Source organism: Mustelus asterias, chromosome 13 (assembly GCF_964213995.1).
Source record: "Mustelus asterias chromosome 13, sMusAst1.hap1.1, whole genome shotgun sequence".
NCBI classification, from domain to species: Eukaryota; Metazoa; Chordata; class Chondrichthyes; order Carcharhiniformes; family Triakidae; genus Mustelus; species Mustelus asterias.
Genome location: NC_135813.1, coordinates 63,588,910 through 63,608,025, shown reverse-complemented (window position 1 = coordinate 63,608,025; position 19,116 = coordinate 63,588,910). Strand labels below are relative to the sequence as shown.

At 46.1% G+C, this 19,116-nt stretch overlaps 1 protein-coding gene across 2 annotated transcripts in view; it reads left to right on the top strand.

The window, feature by feature from the left end:
* The window catches only part of LOC144502705 (transmembrane protein 233-like), a 49,435-nt gene extending 43,037 nt beyond the window's left edge, over positions 1-6,398 (top strand). Inside the window, exon 3 of one of the 2 annotated variants that reach the window (XM_078226932.1) lies at positions 6,241-6,398. In XM_078226932.1, the coding sequence (XP_078083058.1) occupies positions 6,241-6,249 (9 nt within the window). In that variant the 3' untranslated portion in view covers positions 6,250-6,398. The remainder of the gene's footprint in view (positions 1-6,240) is intronic. The other variant, XM_078226933.1, reaches the window with a different exon arrangement.
* The last annotated feature ends 12,718 nt before the right edge of the window (positions 6,399-19,116 follow it).

The following is a 19,116-nucleotide window of genomic DNA, read 5'->3' as shown; positions in this document are numbered from 1 at the left end:
AGGCTACAGAAGGATATAGATAGGCTCGAAATTTGGGCAAGGAAATGGCAGATGGAGTTCAATCCTGATAAATGCGAAGTGATGCATTTTGGTGGGAATAATGTAGGGAGGAGCTACACGATAAATGGAAGAACCATAAAGGTTGTAGAGACGCAGAGGGACCTGGGTGTGCAAGTCCACAGATCTTTGAAGGTGACGTCACAGGTGGAGAAGGTGGTGAAGAAGGCATATGGCATGCTTGCCTTTATAGGACGGGGCATAGAGTATAAAAGTTGGGGTCTGATGTTGCAGATGTATAGAACGTTGGTTCGGCCGCATTTGGAATACTGCGTCCAGTTCTGGTCGCCACACTACCAGAAGGACGTGGAGGCTTTGGAGAGAGTACAGAGGAGGTTTACCAGGATGTTGCCTGGTATGGAGGGGTTTGGTTATGAGGAGAGATTGGGGAAACTGGGGTTGTTCTCCTTGGAAAGACGGAGGATGAGGGGAGACTTAATAGAGGTGTATAAAATTATGAAAGGCATAGATAGGGTGAACGGTGGGAAGCTTTTCCCCGGGTCGGTGGTGACGTTCATGAGGGGTCATAGGTTCAAGGTGAAGGGGGGGAGGTTTAACACAGATATCAGAAGGACATATTTCACACAGAGGGTCGTGGGGGCCTGGAATGTGTTGCCGGGCAAGGTGGTGGAGGCGGACACACTGGGAACGTTTAAGACTTATCTAGACAGCTGTATGAACGGAGTGGGAATGGAGGGATACAAAAGAGTGGTCTAGTTTGGACCAGGGAGCGGCGCGGGCTAATTGTTCCTGGTTTCTCGTTTCAAGGCTTCATTCTATGATCATCTTGCTGGTGCCAGTACAGAGTGAGACTGCGGATAGTTGGGAACCTGTCTCGGGGGCAGGGAATTCATATGGTGTTCGTGGAAGTGGAAATGACTAGGGTTGGGAAACATTTTCCGATCGGGGCCATTGTGATCTCCTGGACTCGTTTCGATCGCCTCAGGGGGTCGGAGAGGAATTTCCCAGATTTTTTTTTCCCCATATTGGCCCTGGGGTTTTTCACTCTGGGTTTTCGCCTCTCCCTGGAGATCACATGGTCTGGAATGGGGGGGGGTGGGGGTAAGTTAATAGGTTGTAATGAACAAAGCATCGTAGCTGTGAGGGACAGCTCGGTGGATAGGATATTGGTATGTAGATAGGCTGGAAAATTGGGCGGGGATCCTGGATTCAGGATTCAATCCTGGACCGGGGAGCGGCGCGGGCTTGGAGGGCCGAAGGGCCTGTTCCTGTGCTGTATTGTTCTTTGTTCTTTGTTCTTTGTTAGTGCTGCTGCCTCACAGCGCCAGAGACCCGCATTCGATTCCCGGCTTGGATCTGTGCGGAGTCTGCAGGTTCTCCCCTTGTATGTGTGGGTTTCCTCCCACAGTCCAAAAGATGTTTTGGTTAGATGCATTGTCCATGCTAAATTCTCCCTCAGTGTACCCGAGCAGTCTGCTGGAGTGTGGCGACTAGGGGATTTGCACAGTAATTTCATGGCAGTGTTAATGTAAGGCTACTTGTGACACTAATAAATAAACTTTAACTTTAAATACCTAATTGAATTTAAATGCCACCAGTTGCCACAGGGGGATTTGAACCTGTGTTTCCAGAGGGTTAGCCTGGGAGTCTGGATTACTCGCCTCTGTCACTACACTTTCTCCAGACACATCTTATGTCCTTTTGCCCTTTGCCTTGTGCCAACATCCCTATTGACCTTGAATCTCTGCTGCTTCCACTTTATCATAGACTTCTTCTTTTATTCTTTGCCCCTTCCTTTTCCCGCCTCCGCGTTTCGCTTCAAACCTGTGATATCTTCACTTTTCCCAGTTCTGATGAAAGGTCATCGAGCAGAAATGTTAACTCTTTCCCTCCCCAGAGATGCTGCCTGACCTGCTGATTGCTTCCAGCACTTTCTCAGTAGATTATCCACATTCTTGAACTAGTAATATTTAACCTCCATCATTAAGCATTCTCCTTAACTGATTGTGATCAGATTATACAGAATCGGAGTCTAGTCTGACTGCTCAGTGGGAAAGACACTGCGCTGAGCTGAGCTCTTTGGACAGTGGTGGAGTTACATGAGCTAATGCAGTTATGGACTGTGTTGAAGTCTTACAGAAAGGGTCAGTGCCAAAGATAACACAGACATGAATTGGATTAATGATGTTAAATGTTTGATGCAAATGTAACAAGGTCAATACAGTTGATGTATTGTTATATCAGGCACACTAAAACAGGGTCAATATTAAATGTAAAACGCATAAAACAGGTCAAAGCCGTGGAAATCTCGATTAAAAGCTCCACGTAAAACAGGAAATGCAATGTAAAATGTTAAATTGATCAGACACGTGAAGAATGTCAGTGCCACGGGGGTATTAAATATGAGACACAAACAAAATGGCCAATACCACAGAACCATTAAAAATATGAAACGTGAACAGGTCTGTTCCGAGGATATATTCCATCTACTGGAAAGGCTTCATGAAGTGGGTTCAATGTCATGCACACAAAACAGAGCGATGAAAGAAATTTACAGACATTTTAGACTGAAGCTGACCACTCAGACCATTGTGTCTGTGATAGCCAAAGAAGACCAATCCAACCTCACTCAGCGACTGCTCCCTAGTCCTGTAGCTAATAACGCTCCGAATAAACATAGAATACTTTGATGAGGATTTCCATCTCAGCCACCATCCCAAGCAGGAACATCTCTGGCAAGATTTAACTTGGTGCTTTGGTTATTGACCTTGCTGCTAAGGATAAATAGGTTCTTCCTATCCCTCTATCTTCATCCCTGGTAAGGTAGACATGTCAATCCAATTTCCCCTCAGCCTTCTCTTTCCCAAAGGAAAAAAACCCAATCTATCCAATCTGTCCTCATAGCTAAAACTGACAGCATCCTTGCAAATCTCCGTTGTACCTTCTGGGCAGCACGGTGGCGCAGTGGTTAGCACTGCTGCCTCACAGAGCCAGGGATCTGGGTTTGATTCCTGGATTGTGCCACTGTATGGAGTTTGCACATTCTCCCTGTATCTGTGTGGGTTTCCTCCCACAGTCTGAAAGATGTGCTGGTTAGGTGCATTGTCCAGGCTAAATTCTCCCTCAGTGTACCCGAACAGGTGCCGGAGTGTGACGGCTAGGGGATTTTCACAGTAACTTCACTGCCATGTTAATGTAAGCCTACTTGTGACACTAATAAATAAGCTTTAAAAAACTTTCTCTCGTGCGATCACATACTACCTGTGGGGGGCAGAAATGTGCACCATATTCTAGCTGTGGCATAGCTAGTGCTTCATACAGTCCCGCGTAATCTCTCTGTTCTTACATCCTGGGCCTCAGCGAATAAAGGAAAGGTTTCCTTTGAGCCTTCATAACCACAATATCTGCCTTTATCCACATTCCTGCTCCCATCGCGTGGATATGTAGTTTGAGGTCTCCCTATTCCTCTACACCTCTCACTATCCTACCATTTATTGTGTATTCCATTGCCTCGCTTGTGATATTAAATATATTGGACACATCTCATGAAGTAGGCCAGTGTCACAGGTATATTAAACAAATGAAATATGAATATAAAACACATCAGTGAAATGGGAATATTAAATATTTCACAATGTATAAAATTGAAATGCCGCCACACATGGCCAGATTATATTTCGAATTGTAGCTGAAAATAAATCACTGTTGAAAGAGGAACAGTTGAGCATCATTTTGTTTCTAATATAAGAAGCAATGAAGAATATAAATGTACAAACAGATATTGAGAATCAAATTATCTGGAATGATGCTCACTGTTTTAAGAAGCTGCGGAGATGAAAGCTTTTAAAAACTGGTTTACTGTAATCTTACGATGAAATATTCTACAAACTGGCCATGAACTTAAAATGCTGAATGTTTATAATGAAGTTTGAAAGTTCCACAAATGTCCCAAGCTTCTGACCTGTTATTAATGATGTGGAGATGCCGGCGTTGGACTGGGGTAAGCACAGTAAGAACTCTCACAACACCAGGTTAAAGTCCACCAGGTTTATTTGGTAGCAAATACCATAAGTTTCGGAGCACAGCTCCTTCGTCAGATGGAGTGGATATCTGTTCCCAAACAGTGCAAACAGACACAGAAATCAAATTACAGAATACTGATTAGAATGCAAATCTCTACAGCCAGCCAGGTCTTAAATGTACAGACAATGTGGGTGGAGGGAGCATTCAACACAGGTTAAAGAGATGTGTATTGTCTCCAGACAGAACAGCTAGTGAAATTCTGCAAGTCCAGGAGGCAAGCTGTGGGGGTTACTGATAATGTGACATCAATCCAACATCCCGGTTTAGGCCGTCCTCATGTGTGCGGAACTTGGCTATCAGTTTCTGCTCAGCGACTCTGCGCTGTCGTGTGTCGTGAAGGCCGCCTTGGAGAACGCTTACCTGAAGATCCAAGGCTGAATGCCCGTGACTGCTGAAGTGCTCCCCCACAGGAAGAGAACAGTCTTGCCTGGTGATTGCCAAGCGGTGTTCATTCATCCATTGTCATAGCGTCTGCATGGTTTCCCCAATGTACCATGCCTCGGGACATCCTTTCTTGCAGCGTATCAGGTATCAGGTATCAGGTACCTGATACGCTGCAGGAAAGGATGTCCCGAGGCATGGTACATTGGGGAAACCATGCAGACGCTACGACAACGGATGAATGAACACCGCTCGACAATCACCAGGCAAGACTGTTCTCTTCCTGTGGGGGAGCACTTCAGCAGTCACGGGCATTCAGCCTTGGATCTTCAGGTAAGCGTTCTCCAAGGCGGCCTTCACGACACACGACAGCGCAGAGTCGCTGAGCAGAAACTGATAGCCAAGTTCCGCACACATGAGGACGGCCTAAACCGGGATGTTGGATTTATGTCACATTATCAGTAACCCCCACAGCTTGCCTCCTGGACTTGCAGAATTTCACTAGCTGTTCTGTCTGGAGACAATACACATCTCTTTAACCTGTGTTGAATGCTCCCGCCACCCACATTGTCTGTACATTTAAGACCTGGCTGGCTGTAAAGATTTGCATTCTAATCAGTATTCTGTAATTTGATTTCTGTGTCTGTTTGCACTGTTTGAGAACAGATATCCACTCCATCTGACGAAGGAGCTGTGCTCCGAAAGTTTATGGTATTTGCTACCAAATAAACCTGTTGGACTTTAACCTGGTGTTGTGAGACTTCTTACTGTTATTAATGGACAATGTTGCTAGATCAACAGACTTAGAATGTGTTTCATTCAAGGGATGTGGCAGTCACTGGCTAGACCAATATTCATTGCCCATCCTTAATTGCCTTTGAGAAGGTGGTGGTGAGCTGCCTTCTTGAACCGCTGCAGTCCATGTGGTGTAGGTACACCCACAGTGCTGTTAGGGAGGGTGTTCCAGGATTTTAACCCAGCGACAATGAAGAAATGGTGATATATTTGCAAGTCAGGATGGTGTTTGGCTTGGAAGGGAACCTCCAGGTGAGTTTTGCCCCTGTATCTGCTGCCCTTGTCCTTCTAGGTGGCAGTGGTTGTGGGTTTGGAAGGAGCTGTGTCAGGAACCTTGGTGAGTTCCTGCAGTGCATTTTGTAGATGGTACACAGCATTTAACAGTTCTTTGGCAGCTTTGATAGTTCTTTAACAGTTTAGGCAGTACGTGGACCTGCTCTTGTAGTCACAGTATTTATATAGCTGGTCCAGTGCAGTTTCTGGTCACTGGTGACCCCCAGGATACTGATAGACTTAAAGAGGCATATTTAGGACTAGTCAGGGGGTTCTATGTACAACAATGATCAATAAATGGGCCTAGGGGGTTGAGTAGTGGAGAATCAAATACTGGATTAATTTTTGAAACAATGGAATGGAGCCAATAGGGTTTGGCTGGTTGGGCTGAATGGCTACCTTTACTCTTGAATATCTTGAACCTTTTATTAATAAGTAGGTAAATGTGTGTGGAAATATAATTTATTTCTAACTGGTTTGTTAATATTACAATTTATAATCTAATAAAAGCAAATGCCCAGTAGGCGTATTAGTAGGAGGCAAGGTTCCTGCTTAGTAATAGCCCTGTGACACATCGCAATCCTGACTGGCTTGCTGTGATTTTCTGTTTTAATGTCAGATTTCCAATATTTGTATGTTGTTTCTTCCTCCTCCATTTATTTCATCTGTTTGTTTTGTCTTTGTTTGCAGCAGCAGTGATCGGGCACCAAGGAGAACGACCTGATTCGGAAATTCACCAGCAAGAAGCTGTGAGGAAGGGAGTTACGTGTAATTAGTGCCAACCATGTACAGATTATATTGTAATTGACGTGTCTGTCTTACTCAGCTGGCTCGAGGTCAGATTTTTTTTTTAAGTCTTAAAAACCAGTCACGTCTTTTCATCAGGGAAAATTGAAACTATTTCAAAGCTTCCTGCTAACAGGGAGTTCGAGAGAGAGACTTCTCCATCAAATCTGGCAGCTGGATTAACACAGAAACACCTGGGCAGCAACTCGGGAAGTTATTTTAAAATGTATCAGACCTCACCTTTAGGCTCCAGAATTAATTTGGCGCAGAAACAGATTCCCAAGTGCAGGCGATCACATCAGTTCTCAGTGTGACCCACTCTATGTTTACCGTATGGCTAGACGCCATCACATAGGTTATTAATCATTTTATTAGAAAGATAATCCTTTGAAAGTCAGCTCTCACAATATTAGCTCATGGCATTACACACATTTCTACCAAGCTCCTGTCAATCTTTTAGCAGAGGTATTTGAAGATAGATGCTGGGAAGATAGCAGAGGAAGTGATTTCTTAGATTTGATTTGATTTATTGTTGTCACACGTATCAGTGAACAGTGAAAAGTATTGTTTCTTGTGCGCTATACAGACAAAACACACCATTCATAGAGAAGAAAAGGTGAGGGTGCAGAATGTAGTGTTACAGTCATAGCTAGGTTGTAGAGAAAGATCAACTTAATGCGAGGTAGGTCCATTCAAAAGTCGCAGGGAAGAAGCTGTCCTTGAGTCCGTTGGTACATGACCTCAGACTTTTGTATCTTTTTCTCGATGGAAGAAGGTGGAGGAGAGAATGTCCGGGCTGTATGGGGTCCTTGATTATGCTGGCTGTTTTTCCGAGGCAGCGGGAAGTGTAGACAGAGTCAATGGATGGGAGGCTGGTTTGAGTGATGGACTGGGCTTCGTTCACGACCCTTTGTCAGGTACAATTTCAGGTACAAATCAGAAAGAGCTCAATCTCAAGGTGTGTATGTTTGTGTGACTATATTGTAGTTGATGATTTAATGAGGTGCGTCACTCACATTCTGGTGTCAACACTCACCAGAAAACACCAAAACCACCCAATACCCTGCAACATGAGCATGTGCACCATGCTCAACTCATCAGCTCCAACCGTTCTCAGTGTGATACTTTAGAATTCATTCTCGGGATATGAGCGTTGCCAGGATGGCCTTTCCTAGTTGTCCTTGAAAAAGTGGTGGCGGACCTTCGTCTTGCACCACTGCGATCCAAGTTGGTGAACCTACAGCCAACGCTAGTAACCATCCTGTAATCGTCAACACACCTCCCCAGTGTCAGACAGTGGCAACCACTCTTTGCAGCCATGTTTAGAAAGACAAAGGACAATATCATTTCACTGATAGGGGTTTGTGGTTCAAAAGGGCATTATGTGGAAGTTTCACGCAGTCACCACCGTGTTTTACTGAAATGTTAGTGACTCGATGCAATTAGTAATCCTGTATAAAGTCAGATCCTGCTGTGTGGGACAAATTCATCCATCTACACAGATAACTACTGCTCTTAACTTACATAGCGAATATATTCGCCATTGACATTCTGCAACTGTCACGTTCTTTGCAGTGAGAAAAACATTTATAACAGGGAATGGAGTTGCCGGCCTTTATTCTTGTTTCATGTTTACAAATTAGATTCTCTTCCAGTGTCTGATGATGCGATATTTATCTACATTTTCAAAGCTGTCTTTTGTAAATAAAACGGTGACTCTGGTACATGTTAGAAAAGGGTGTACAGTTCAGTGAGAATGAAATAAAGAACATTTTAAGAGATGAGTCCTTTCTTTCAAAATTAATATTGTACGTTTGAGCCATGGAGTTGCCTATCACTTGGGCCTAATTGCCTGGTCTGGTGAGTCCTAAGGATGCCTGTTGTTCTGATCTATTTACCTCAGTTACGTTTGAAATAAAGGGTTGTTTTCTCTTGGCCGCCCTCCATTGGTACCTTTGCCACCAAGAATGTTCTAATGGCTGCAGGTTAATGAGCGGCCACTGGCAATGAGCAGGGAAGTGAACAGTCTGAAGGATTATCCTACCCCGTCCCCCACCTCCCCAAGTTATCCGAGGAAAGTAAATTGCTCCCTGACTTGGTGAGTTTACCCAATCAATAAGTAAGCCACATAGAAGTATGAGGGCCTCAATCCTGGTCTGTCAATCTTTTTTTTAATGGAATCACGGAATCATACAATCCCTATAGCGCAGAAGGAGGCCATTCAGCCCATCAAGTCTGCACTGACCACAATCACACCAAGGCCCTATCCCCATAACCCCACCTATTTACCCTAGCTAGTCCCCCTGACACAGGGCCAATCAACCTAACCCGCCCATCTTTGGACAAATCGTGGGACATGGGCATCGCTGGCCGTTCAACATTTATTGCCCATCCCTAGTCACCCTTGAGAAGGTGGTAGTGAGCTGCCTTCTTGAAACGCTGCTGTCCACATGCTGTGGGTTGACCCACAATGCCGTTAGGGAAGGAATTCCAGGATTTTGACCCAGTGACAGCGAAGGAATGACGATATATTTCCAAGTCAGGACAATGAGTGGCTTGGAGGGGAACTTGCAAGTGGTGGTCTTCCCATGTATCTGCTGCCCTTGTCCTGCTGGATGGAAGTAGTTGTGGGTTTGGAAGGTGCCGTGTAAGGATCTTTGGTAAGGCAACTGCAGCCATGGGGCTACTGCAGTTAAACTTTAGCACTTAGTGAGTTACTCTGGTTTTCAGCTTCATTTCCAAGAACAAAAATCACTGAAGTGGTTTAATGGTTGACAGCCAGGCCCAGGAAAAAGACACTTTGCGCTGTACTGAAAAATGGCTGCTAATAAAGAAAATATACACACTATTTCTATTTACATGTTGGATAGATATATATATATATTATATCTTGTCTTTTACAACTTTAGCGCATCTTAAAACACATGTCAGCCAATACAATTACTATTCTGAAGTGTTCTCTTCGCTGTCATGTCGGAATGTTACAGCCAGTTTGCACACACTCAATTAGGTGCAACAAGCAGCAATATAATGGGCGGCACGGTGGCACAGTGGTTAGCACTGCTGCCTCACAGCTCCAGAGACCTGAGTTCAATTCCCGGCTTGGGTCACTGTCTGTGCAGACTCTGCATGGTCTCCCCATGTCTGCCTGGGTTTCCTCCGGGCGCTCCCATTTCCTCCAACACTGCAAGGATGTGCGGGTTAGGTGCGTTAACCATACTAAATTGCCCCTTAGTGTTCCGGGATGTGTAGGTTAGAGGGATTAGCAGGATAAATAGGTGGGATTACGGGGATAGGGCCTGGGTGGGATTGTGGTCAGTGCAGACTCGATGGGCTGAATGGCCTCTTGCTGCACTGTAGGGATTCTATGATCTGCTGTGATCTGGTACTTCCTTTGAATGCACTGAATAATAATGGCCAGAGAATCAGGCTGATTGAGAGATAAGCGTTCTCCAAGCACCAGAGAACTCTCTTGCTCTTCTTCGAAACAGTGTTTTGGGATCTTCACGTCCTTAACAGAAGGCCTCTGTTCACTGTCACATCTGGAAGGCGGTGCTCCCAGCAGCGCAGCACCCCATCAGCGCCCCGTGCCAGCCTAGCATGATGTTCTCAAACCTCTGGACCGAGACTCGAACTCCTGACCTTCTGACTCAGAGCTGAGAGAGCCATTGCTCAGCCACAGCTGACAGTTCCGTGGCTAGCGAAGTGACTGCGGGGCCTGATTTTGTGAAAGGAGAAACTACAGGGGAGAGCGGCGGTTTAAAAATGTGCAGACTCTCGGAGTGGCAGGGGTGGGGAAGGGGGCATGTGTTCTGTTCTCCTGTTACTGACATTAACAGATGCAGAACTGCTGCTCTCAGCATGTGCAGCGGTGTCAGTGACTGCAGCCTGGGGGTGAAGACAGGTGCATTCTGCACATGTTCAAATCTGTATTTTGATATGTAATCCTATCATTGACTCAGCTAATTATAGGGAAAAATGTCCCCTGTGCAAAAAAAATTCAACAACTCATAAACTGAAAGCAAACAGCAATAGTCAGCATGTATCCAAATTGTAAACATTCAAACTTAAGAGTTAGTGCAATTTTACAGGATTAAAAAAAAAGCAAACACGTGAATATACACAGAGATACTGGTATCTAAGCAAAAAAGTGTAACATTTCAACATTGGCAGGTTTGATGTAGTGAGTTTTGTTCAGAGTATTTCAATTTTAACACCAGTTATTAGCTGAAGAGTCTTTGGAAAGAAAAAGAGTGGAGAGATTAAAAGAGGGAGAATCTATACCCTTGGTTCCTCGCTTCTATGTCCCCTGTTTCTCTCTGTCCAATATTAATCTGGGAAAATGGATCGTGTAACACTGGCCCCCAGATTCAGAACATTTCACCAAAGCGCCTAAATATATCCCCCCTCTCTGGTGGCGAATTCATTTCTACACTTTGTGTAGAGTTTGGCAATTGCAGGTCATCGTGGGGCGGTATGGAGGCACACTGGTTAGCACTGCTGCCTCACAGCGCCAGGGACCTGGGTTCAATTCCGGCCTTGGGTCACTGTCTGTGTGGAGTTTGCACATTCTCCCCGTGTCTGCGTGCGTTTCCTCTGGGCTTTCCGGTTCCTCCCACAGTCCAAAGATGTACAGGTTAGGTGGGATTGTGGTCGGTGCAGACTCGATGGGCTGAATGGCCTCCTTCTGCACTGTAGGGATTCTATGATAAGCCTGTTGATGTTGCTGGTCTCCGAAAGCATTTCCTGCTGAAATGCTGATACTTGAACTGATGAAAGGAAGCTGCCAATTTCTTTTCTGACTCACTGTGTAACATCGAAAGGTTGATGAGGTGCCACAGGAAAGAGTGTTCCAGTGATGCCAAGCCGGAAAGCTGTTGGGGTGAAAGAAGGAGCGTGTATTTATATTGCATCCTTCAAATCTTCAGGTCTCTCCAGGAGGCTTTCGTAATGAAGTACTTTGGGAGTGCAGCTAATGCTGTTTTCTGGCACAGTGTGGAGTCTGCATGTTTTCCCCGTGTCTGCGTGGGTTTCCTCTGGGTGCTCCGGTTTCCTCCCACAGTCCAAAAGACTTGCCGGTTAGATGCATTGACCATGCTAAAAAGGGGGAGATTATGGCCTAGTGGTGATATCGCTAGACTATTAATCCAGAAATGCAGCTAATGTTCTGGGGGACCCGGGTTCGAATCCCGCCCCGGCAGATGGTGGAATTTGAGTTCAATAAAAAAAAGTCTGGAATTAAGAATCTACTGGTGACCATGAAACATTGTCGATTGTTGGAAAATGGTTCACTAATGTCCTTTAGAGATGGAAATCTGCCGCCCTTATCTGATCTGGCCTACATGTGACTCCAGAGCCACAGCAATGTGGTTGACTCTTAACTGCCCCTCGAAGGGCAATTAAAGATGGGCAATAAATGCTGGCCAGCCAGCGACGTCTGTGACTCACAAATGAATAAAAAATATTCCCCCTCAGTGTACCCGAACAGGCATTGGTGTGTGGCGACAAGGGGATTTTCACAGTAACTTCATTGCAGTGTTACTGTAAGCCTACTTGTGACACTAATAAAATAAAAATAAACTTTAACTGATGGGAGGTCTGAGAAAGATTATTATTTCGGCAGTTCTATACTCTGGGGAAAGAAGTGAGCTTTTTGCAGGGGGCAAGAAAAATGAGCCTGAATAGTGAGGAGGCAGAGAGAATGGTGTTCGATGACGCTACCCAGCTTTGTCATCACTGAATCCCTACAGTGCACAAGGAGGCCATTCGGCCCATCGAGCCTGCACTGACTCTCCGACAGTGCATCTAACCCAGGCCCACTCCCCTGTCCCATTCCATTAACCCCACAAATTTACCCCACAAATTCCCCTAACCTACACATCTTGGAACACTAAGGGACAATTTAGCGTATCAAGACCACTAATTCTTTTAGCCTGTGATTTGCCCCCCTGAATTTATCTTGTACTTTCTCCACCTCGGAAAGCCCTAACTTGTGCCCCATGAGGCAGGTCTATATGAAGAAGCTCCCTAAAACTTCACCAAAGGGGCCCATCCATCGTGTGTGACATTGAAACCACCAAACTGAGAATTAGATGAAAAAACAGCTTGTATCATGGCAAACATCTGCAAAGGAACAGTAGCTTTCAATTCTTAAATGGGCCAATGCTGTGCCAACTGCCCATGGTGAGGATGTATCTAACGTCCATCACCACAGTTCAAAGGTCACAAAGAAACATAGGCGTCGCTGGCTGGCCAGCATTTATTGCCCATCCCTAGTTGCCCTTGAGAAGGTGGTGGTGAGCTGCCTTCTTGAATCGCTGCAGTCCATGTGCTGTGGGTTGACCCACAATGCCGATAGAGAGGGAATTCCAGGATTTTGATCCAGCAACTGCGAAGGAACGGCGATATATTTCCAAGTCAGGATGGTGAATGGCTTGGAGGGGAACTTGGAGGTAATGGTGTTCCCATGTATCTGCTGCCCTTATCCTTCTAGATGGAGATGGTCGTGGGTTTGGAAGGTGCTGTCTAAGGACTTTTGGTGAATTGCTGCAGTGCAGCTTGTAGATAGTACACACTGCTGCTACTGAGCGTTGGTGGTGGGGGGAGTGGATGTTTGTGGATGTGGTGCTAATCAAGTGAGCTGCTTTGTCCTGGGACACAAGTGAGGTCCCAGAGGATTGGAGGATAGCAAATGTGGTCCCATTATTTAAGAAGGGTAGCAAGGATAACCCGGGTAATTATAGGCCAGTGAGCTTGACGTCCGTGGTAGGGAAATTGTTGGAGAAGATTCTTAGAGATAGGATATATGCGCAGTTAGAACTGAATAATCTCATTAGCGATAGACAGCATGGTTTTGTATGAGGGAGGTCATGCCTCACAAATTTGGTTGAGTTTTTTGAGGAGGTGACAAAAACGATTGACGAGGGAAGGGCCGTGGATGTCGTCTATATGGATTTTAGTAAAGCGTTTGACAAGATCCATCATGGCAGGCTGGTGCAAAAGGTTAAATCTCACAGGATAAAAGGTGAGCTAGCTAGATGGGTGGAGAACTGGCTTAGCCATAGAAGACAGAGGGTAACAGTGGAGGGGTCTTTTTCCGGTTGAAGGTCTGTGACTAGTGGTGTTCCGCAGGGCTCTGTACTGGGACCTCTGCTGTTTGTGATATATATAAATGATTTGGAGGAAGATGTAGCTGGTGTGATCAGTAAGTTTGCGGACGACACAAAGATTGCTGGAGTTGCGGATAGTGATGAACATTGTCAGAGAATACAGCAGGATATAGATAGGCTGGAACATTGGGCGGAGAATTGGCAGATGGAATTTAATCCAGTTAAATGCGAAGTGATGCATTTCGGTAGATCTAATGTAAGAGTGAGCTATACAATAAATGGCAGAACCATCAGGAGTATAGACACACAGAGGGACCTGGGTGTACAAGTCCACAGATCCTTAAAGGTGGCAGCATAGGTGGAGAGGGTGGTCAAGAAGACATATGGCATGCTTGCCTTTATTGGACGGGGCATAGAATATAAAAGTTGGCATATGATGTTGCAGCTGTATAGAACGTTGGTTAGGCCACATTTGGAATACTGCGTCCAGTTCTGATCGCCACACTACCAGAAGGGCGGGGAGGCTTTGGAGAGAGTGCAGAGGAGGTTTACCAGGATGTTGCCTGGTATGGAGGGTCTTAGCTATGAGAAGAGATTGGGTAAACTGGGGTTGTTCTCCCTGGAAAGACGGAGGATGAGGGGCGACCTAATAGAAGTGTATAAAATTATGAAGGGCATAGATAGGGTGAACAGTGGGAAGCTTTTTCCCAGGTTGGAGGTGACGAACACAAGGGGCCATGGGTTCAAGGTGAGGGGGGCAAGGTTCAACACAGATGTCAGAGGGACGTATTTTACACAGAGGGTGGTGGGGGCCTGGAATGCACTGCCAAGCAAGGTGATTGAAGCGGACACACTGGGATCGTTTAAGACTTATCTAGATAGCCACATGAATAGACTGGGAATAGAGGGATACAAACGAATGGTCTAGTTGGGCACATGAGCGGCGCAGGCTTGGAAGGCTGAAGGGCCTGTTCCTGTGCTGTATTGTTCTTTGTTAGATGGTGTCAAGCTTCTTGAGTGTTGTTGGAGCTGCACCAATCCAGGCAAGTGGGGAATATTCCATCACACTCCTGACTTGTGCCTTGTAGATGGTGGACAGGCTTTGGTGAGTCAGGAGGTGAGTTGCTTGCTGCAGTATTCCTAGCCTCTGACCTGCTCTTGTAGCCACTGTGTTTATGTGGTGAGTCCAGTTGAGTTTTTGGTCAATGGTAATCCCAAGGATGTTGACAGTGGGGGATTCAGTGATGGTTACACCATTGAATGTCAAGAGGCAGTAGTTAGAGTGTCTCTTTTGGTGATTGCCTTGCCTGGCATTTGTGTGGTGTGAATGTTACTTGCCACTTGCCAGCCTAAGTGCGGATATTGTCCAGATCATGTTGCATTTGAACATGGACTACTTCAGTATCTAAGGAATCACGAATGGTGCGGAACATTGTGCAATCATCGGCAAACATCCCCACTTCTGACCTTATGACGGAGGGAAGATCATTGATGAAGCAGCTGAAGATTGTTGGGCCTAGGACACTACCCTGAGATACTTTTGCAGAGATGTCCTGGAGCTGAGATGACTGACTCTCCACAACCACAACCATCTTCCTATGTATGACTCCAACCAGCGAAGACTTTGTCCCGATACCCATTGATTCCAGTTTTGCGAGGGCTCCTTGATGCCACACTCGGTCGAATGAGGCCTTGGTGTCAAGGGCTGTCACTCTCGCCTCACCTCTGGAATTCAACTCTTTTGTCCATGTTTGAACCAAGGCTGTAATGAGGTCAGGAGCTGAGTGACCCGGGCAGAACCCAAACTGGGAGTCACTGAGCAGGTTATTGCTGAGCAGGTGCTGCTTGATAGCACTGTGGATGACCCCTTCCATCACTTTACTGATGATTGAGAGTAGACTGATTGGGCGGTAATTGGCCGGGTTGGATTTGTCCTGCTTTATTTTGTGTACAGGACATACCTGGGCAATTTTCCACATTGTCGGGGAGATGGCGGTCTTGTAACTGTACTAGAAGAAGCAAATTTTCTTTTAATTTCAAAAATATACTTTATTCATAAAAATAACTCTCAAATAAGCCATTGCAAAACATATCCGATACTTACAAACAGTGCAAAAAAACCCCACTCATTTTTACAGTACTTTATGATGCTTAGTTACAAGACATTACATTTAAATCTTAAAACTATATACATTCATTGGATTTCACTGTGTGCTGTTATTTTTCAGATTAGCACACAGTTACGCAGGCCGAGTGTATTCTGCAGTTACCGGGCCCTCGGTCTGCCTCGGTTGAAAGGCTTTACACGGTGGCCTTTCCCCATTGTGCCTTTGCGGCGGCTGCCCCAAGCTTGAGCGCGTCCCTGAGCACGTAGTCCTGGACCTTGGAATGTGCCAGTCTGCAACACTCAGTTGAGGACAAATCTTCCAATTGGAAGATCAGCAAGTTTCGGGCGGACCAAAGTGCGTCCTTCACCGAGTTGATGACCCTCCAGCAGCAGTAGATATTTGTCTCGGTGTGCGTCCCTGGAAACAGCCCATAGAGCACAGAGTCCTGCGTCACCGAGCTGCTCGGGACGAACCTCAACAAATACCACTGCATCTCACTCCAGACCTTCTTTGCAAAGGCACATTCCACAAGGAGGTGTGTGACCGTCTCATCACCCCCGCAGCCGCTTTGCGGGCAGCGTGCATAAAAGATCTCACCACCAGCCAAGCCAGGTCTTGGTGCTTGTTTGTGAGTTCTGGTGATGAGACGTTCTGCCAGATGACTCTGACAGTCTGCACAGGGAACCATCCGACAGGATCCACCATCTCCTTTTCTCTCAGGGCCTCGAGGACATTACGTGCTGACCACTGCTTGATTGCCGTGTGGCCAAAGGTGTGTTGCCGGAAAAAAATTTCCATGAAGGACAAGTGCTGCGGTACGGTCCAACTACTTGGAGCGTTCCGCGGCAGTGTGGCTAGACCCATCCTCTGCAACACTTGGGACAGGTAGAACCTCAAAAGGAAGAAGCAAATTACTGCAGATGCTGGAATCTGAAACCAAAAGAGAAAATGCTGGAAAATCTCAGCAGGTTTGGCAACATCTGTGGGGAGAGAATAGAGCTGACATTTCAAGTCCAGACGACCCTTTGTCAAAGCTAAAAGGCATAGAAAGTGGGAGATATTTATACTGCAGGGGGAGGGAATGAAAGATGAGTCATAGCCACAGAAACCAGGGAAACCAGTTAATGGCGGCCCATAGAGAGAATAAAGGGTGTGAACGGCCAAACGGCAGAGAAGCTAAAATGAAGATGCTGGGGGAGGGAGGGGAGGAAAATGGATGGGACATAGGTAAGATTTAGAAAAGGAGAAGCAATGGGGGAGAAAAGGTAAGGGAAGGGGAGTAAAGTAGGGGAAAAGAGTGGGGAAAAAATGAAGAAAGACAATGAAGAAAGAAAAGGTAGAGAACAGTAAAAAATTAAATAAAATAGAATAAAAACAGAGGGGTTGAGAAGGGGTAGAGCAAATCATCTGAAGTTGTTGAATTCGATGTTGAGACCAGAAGGCTGTAAAGTGCCTAGCCGGAAGATGAGATGCTGCTCCTCCAGTTTGTGTTGAGCTTCACTGGAACATTGCAGCAGGCCAAGGACAGACATGTGGGCATGGGAGCAGGATCGTGTGTTAAAATGGCAAGGAACCGGAAGGTCAGGGTCCTGATTGCACACAGACCAAAGGTGCTCAGAAAAGCGATCACCCAGTCTATGCTTGGTCTCTCCAATATAGAGACCACATTGGGAGCAGTACCTCCGGGATAACCTAGTACACTCCTCCCCTATACCCAACACCTCTCCCGTCACTCATGGCACTTTCCCATGTAATTGCAGAAGGTGTAACACCTGTCCCTTTACCGCTTCCATGCTGACCATCCAAGGTCCAAAACACTCATTCCAGCTTAAGCAGCGTTTCGCTTGTACCTCTTTCAATTTGGTCTATTGCATTCGCTGCTCCCAATGGGGTCTCCTCTATATCGGAGAGACCATGCGTAGACTGGGTGATCGCTTTGCTGAGCACCTTCGGTCTGTGTGCAATCAGGACCCTGACCTTCTGGTTGCTTGCCATTTTAACACACGATCCTGCTCCCATGCCCACATGTCTGTCCTTGTCTTGCTGCAATGTCCCAGTGAAGCTCAACACAAACTGGAGGAACAGCATCTCATCTTCCGGCTAGGCACTTTACAACCTTCCGATCTCAACATCGAATTCAGCAACTTCAGATGATTTGCTCTACCCCACCTCGACCCCTTTGTCTTCATTCTATTTTATTAAATTTTTTACTGTTCTCTACCTTTTCTTTCTTTAATGTCTTTCTTCATTTTTCCCCCACTATTTTCCCCTACTTTACGCCCCTTCCCTTACCTTTTCTCCCCCTTCGCTTCTCCTTTTCTAAATCTTACCTCTGTCCCATCCATTTTCCTCCTCCCCTTCCCCCAACATCTTCATTTTAGCTTCTCTGCTGTTTGGCCGTTCACACCCTTTATTCTCTCTATGGGCCGCCATTACCAGTCTTTTCCCCTGGTATTTGTGGCTATGACTCACCTTTCATTCCCTCACCCTGCAGTTTAAATATCTCCCACTTTCTATACATTTTAGCTTTGACAAAGGGTTATCTGGACTCGAAACGTCAGCTCTTTTCTCTCCTTACAGATGCTGCCAGGCCTGCTGAGAGTTTCCAGCATTTTCTCTTTTGGTTACTGTACTGGAAGAGCTTGGCTGGGGGAGTGGCAAGTTCTGGAGCACAAGTCTTCAGTACTATTGCCGGAATGTTATCAGGGCCCATTGCCTTTGCAGTCTCCTGTGCCTCCAACCGTTTCTTGATATCATGTGGAGTGAATCGACTGGCATCTGAGATGCTGGGGACCACTGGAGGAGGCCGTCATGGATCATCCGTTCGGCACTCTTGGCTGAAGATTGCTGCGAATGCTTTAGCCTTATCTTTGCACTGATGTGATGGGCTCCTCCATCACTGAGGATGGGGATATTTGTGGAGCCTCCTCTTCCAGTGAGTTGTTTAATTGTCCACCACCATTCATGACTGGATGTGGAAGGACTGCAGAGCTTAGATCTGATCCGTTGGTTGTGGGATCGCTTAGCTCTATCACTTCCTGTTTGGCATGCAAGTAATCCTGTTTGGTAGCTTCACCAGGTTGACACCTCATTGTTAGGTATGCCTGGCATACCCTCCTGCACTCTTCATTGAACCAGGGTTGAATCCCTGGCTGGATGGTAATGGCTGAGTGGGGGATATGCCAGGCCATGAGGTTGCAGATTGTGCTGGAGTACAATTCCGCTGCTGTTGATGGCCCACAGCGCCTCATGGATGCCCAGTCTTGAGTTGCTAGATCTGTTCGAAGTCTATCTCATTTAGCACAGTGATAGTGCCACACAACACGATGGAGGTTATTCTCAACGTGAAGGCCGGACTTTGTCTCCACAAGGACTGTGGAGATTGGTAAGAATGAGGTCAAGTATATTTTTACCACTTATTGGTTCCTTCCCCACCTGCTGCAGACCCAGTCTAGTCGTTATATCCTTTAGGACCCATCCAGCTCTATCAATAGTGCTGCTGCCGAGCCACTCTTGGTGGTGGACATCAAAATGCCGCACCCAGAGTACATTTTGCGTCCTTG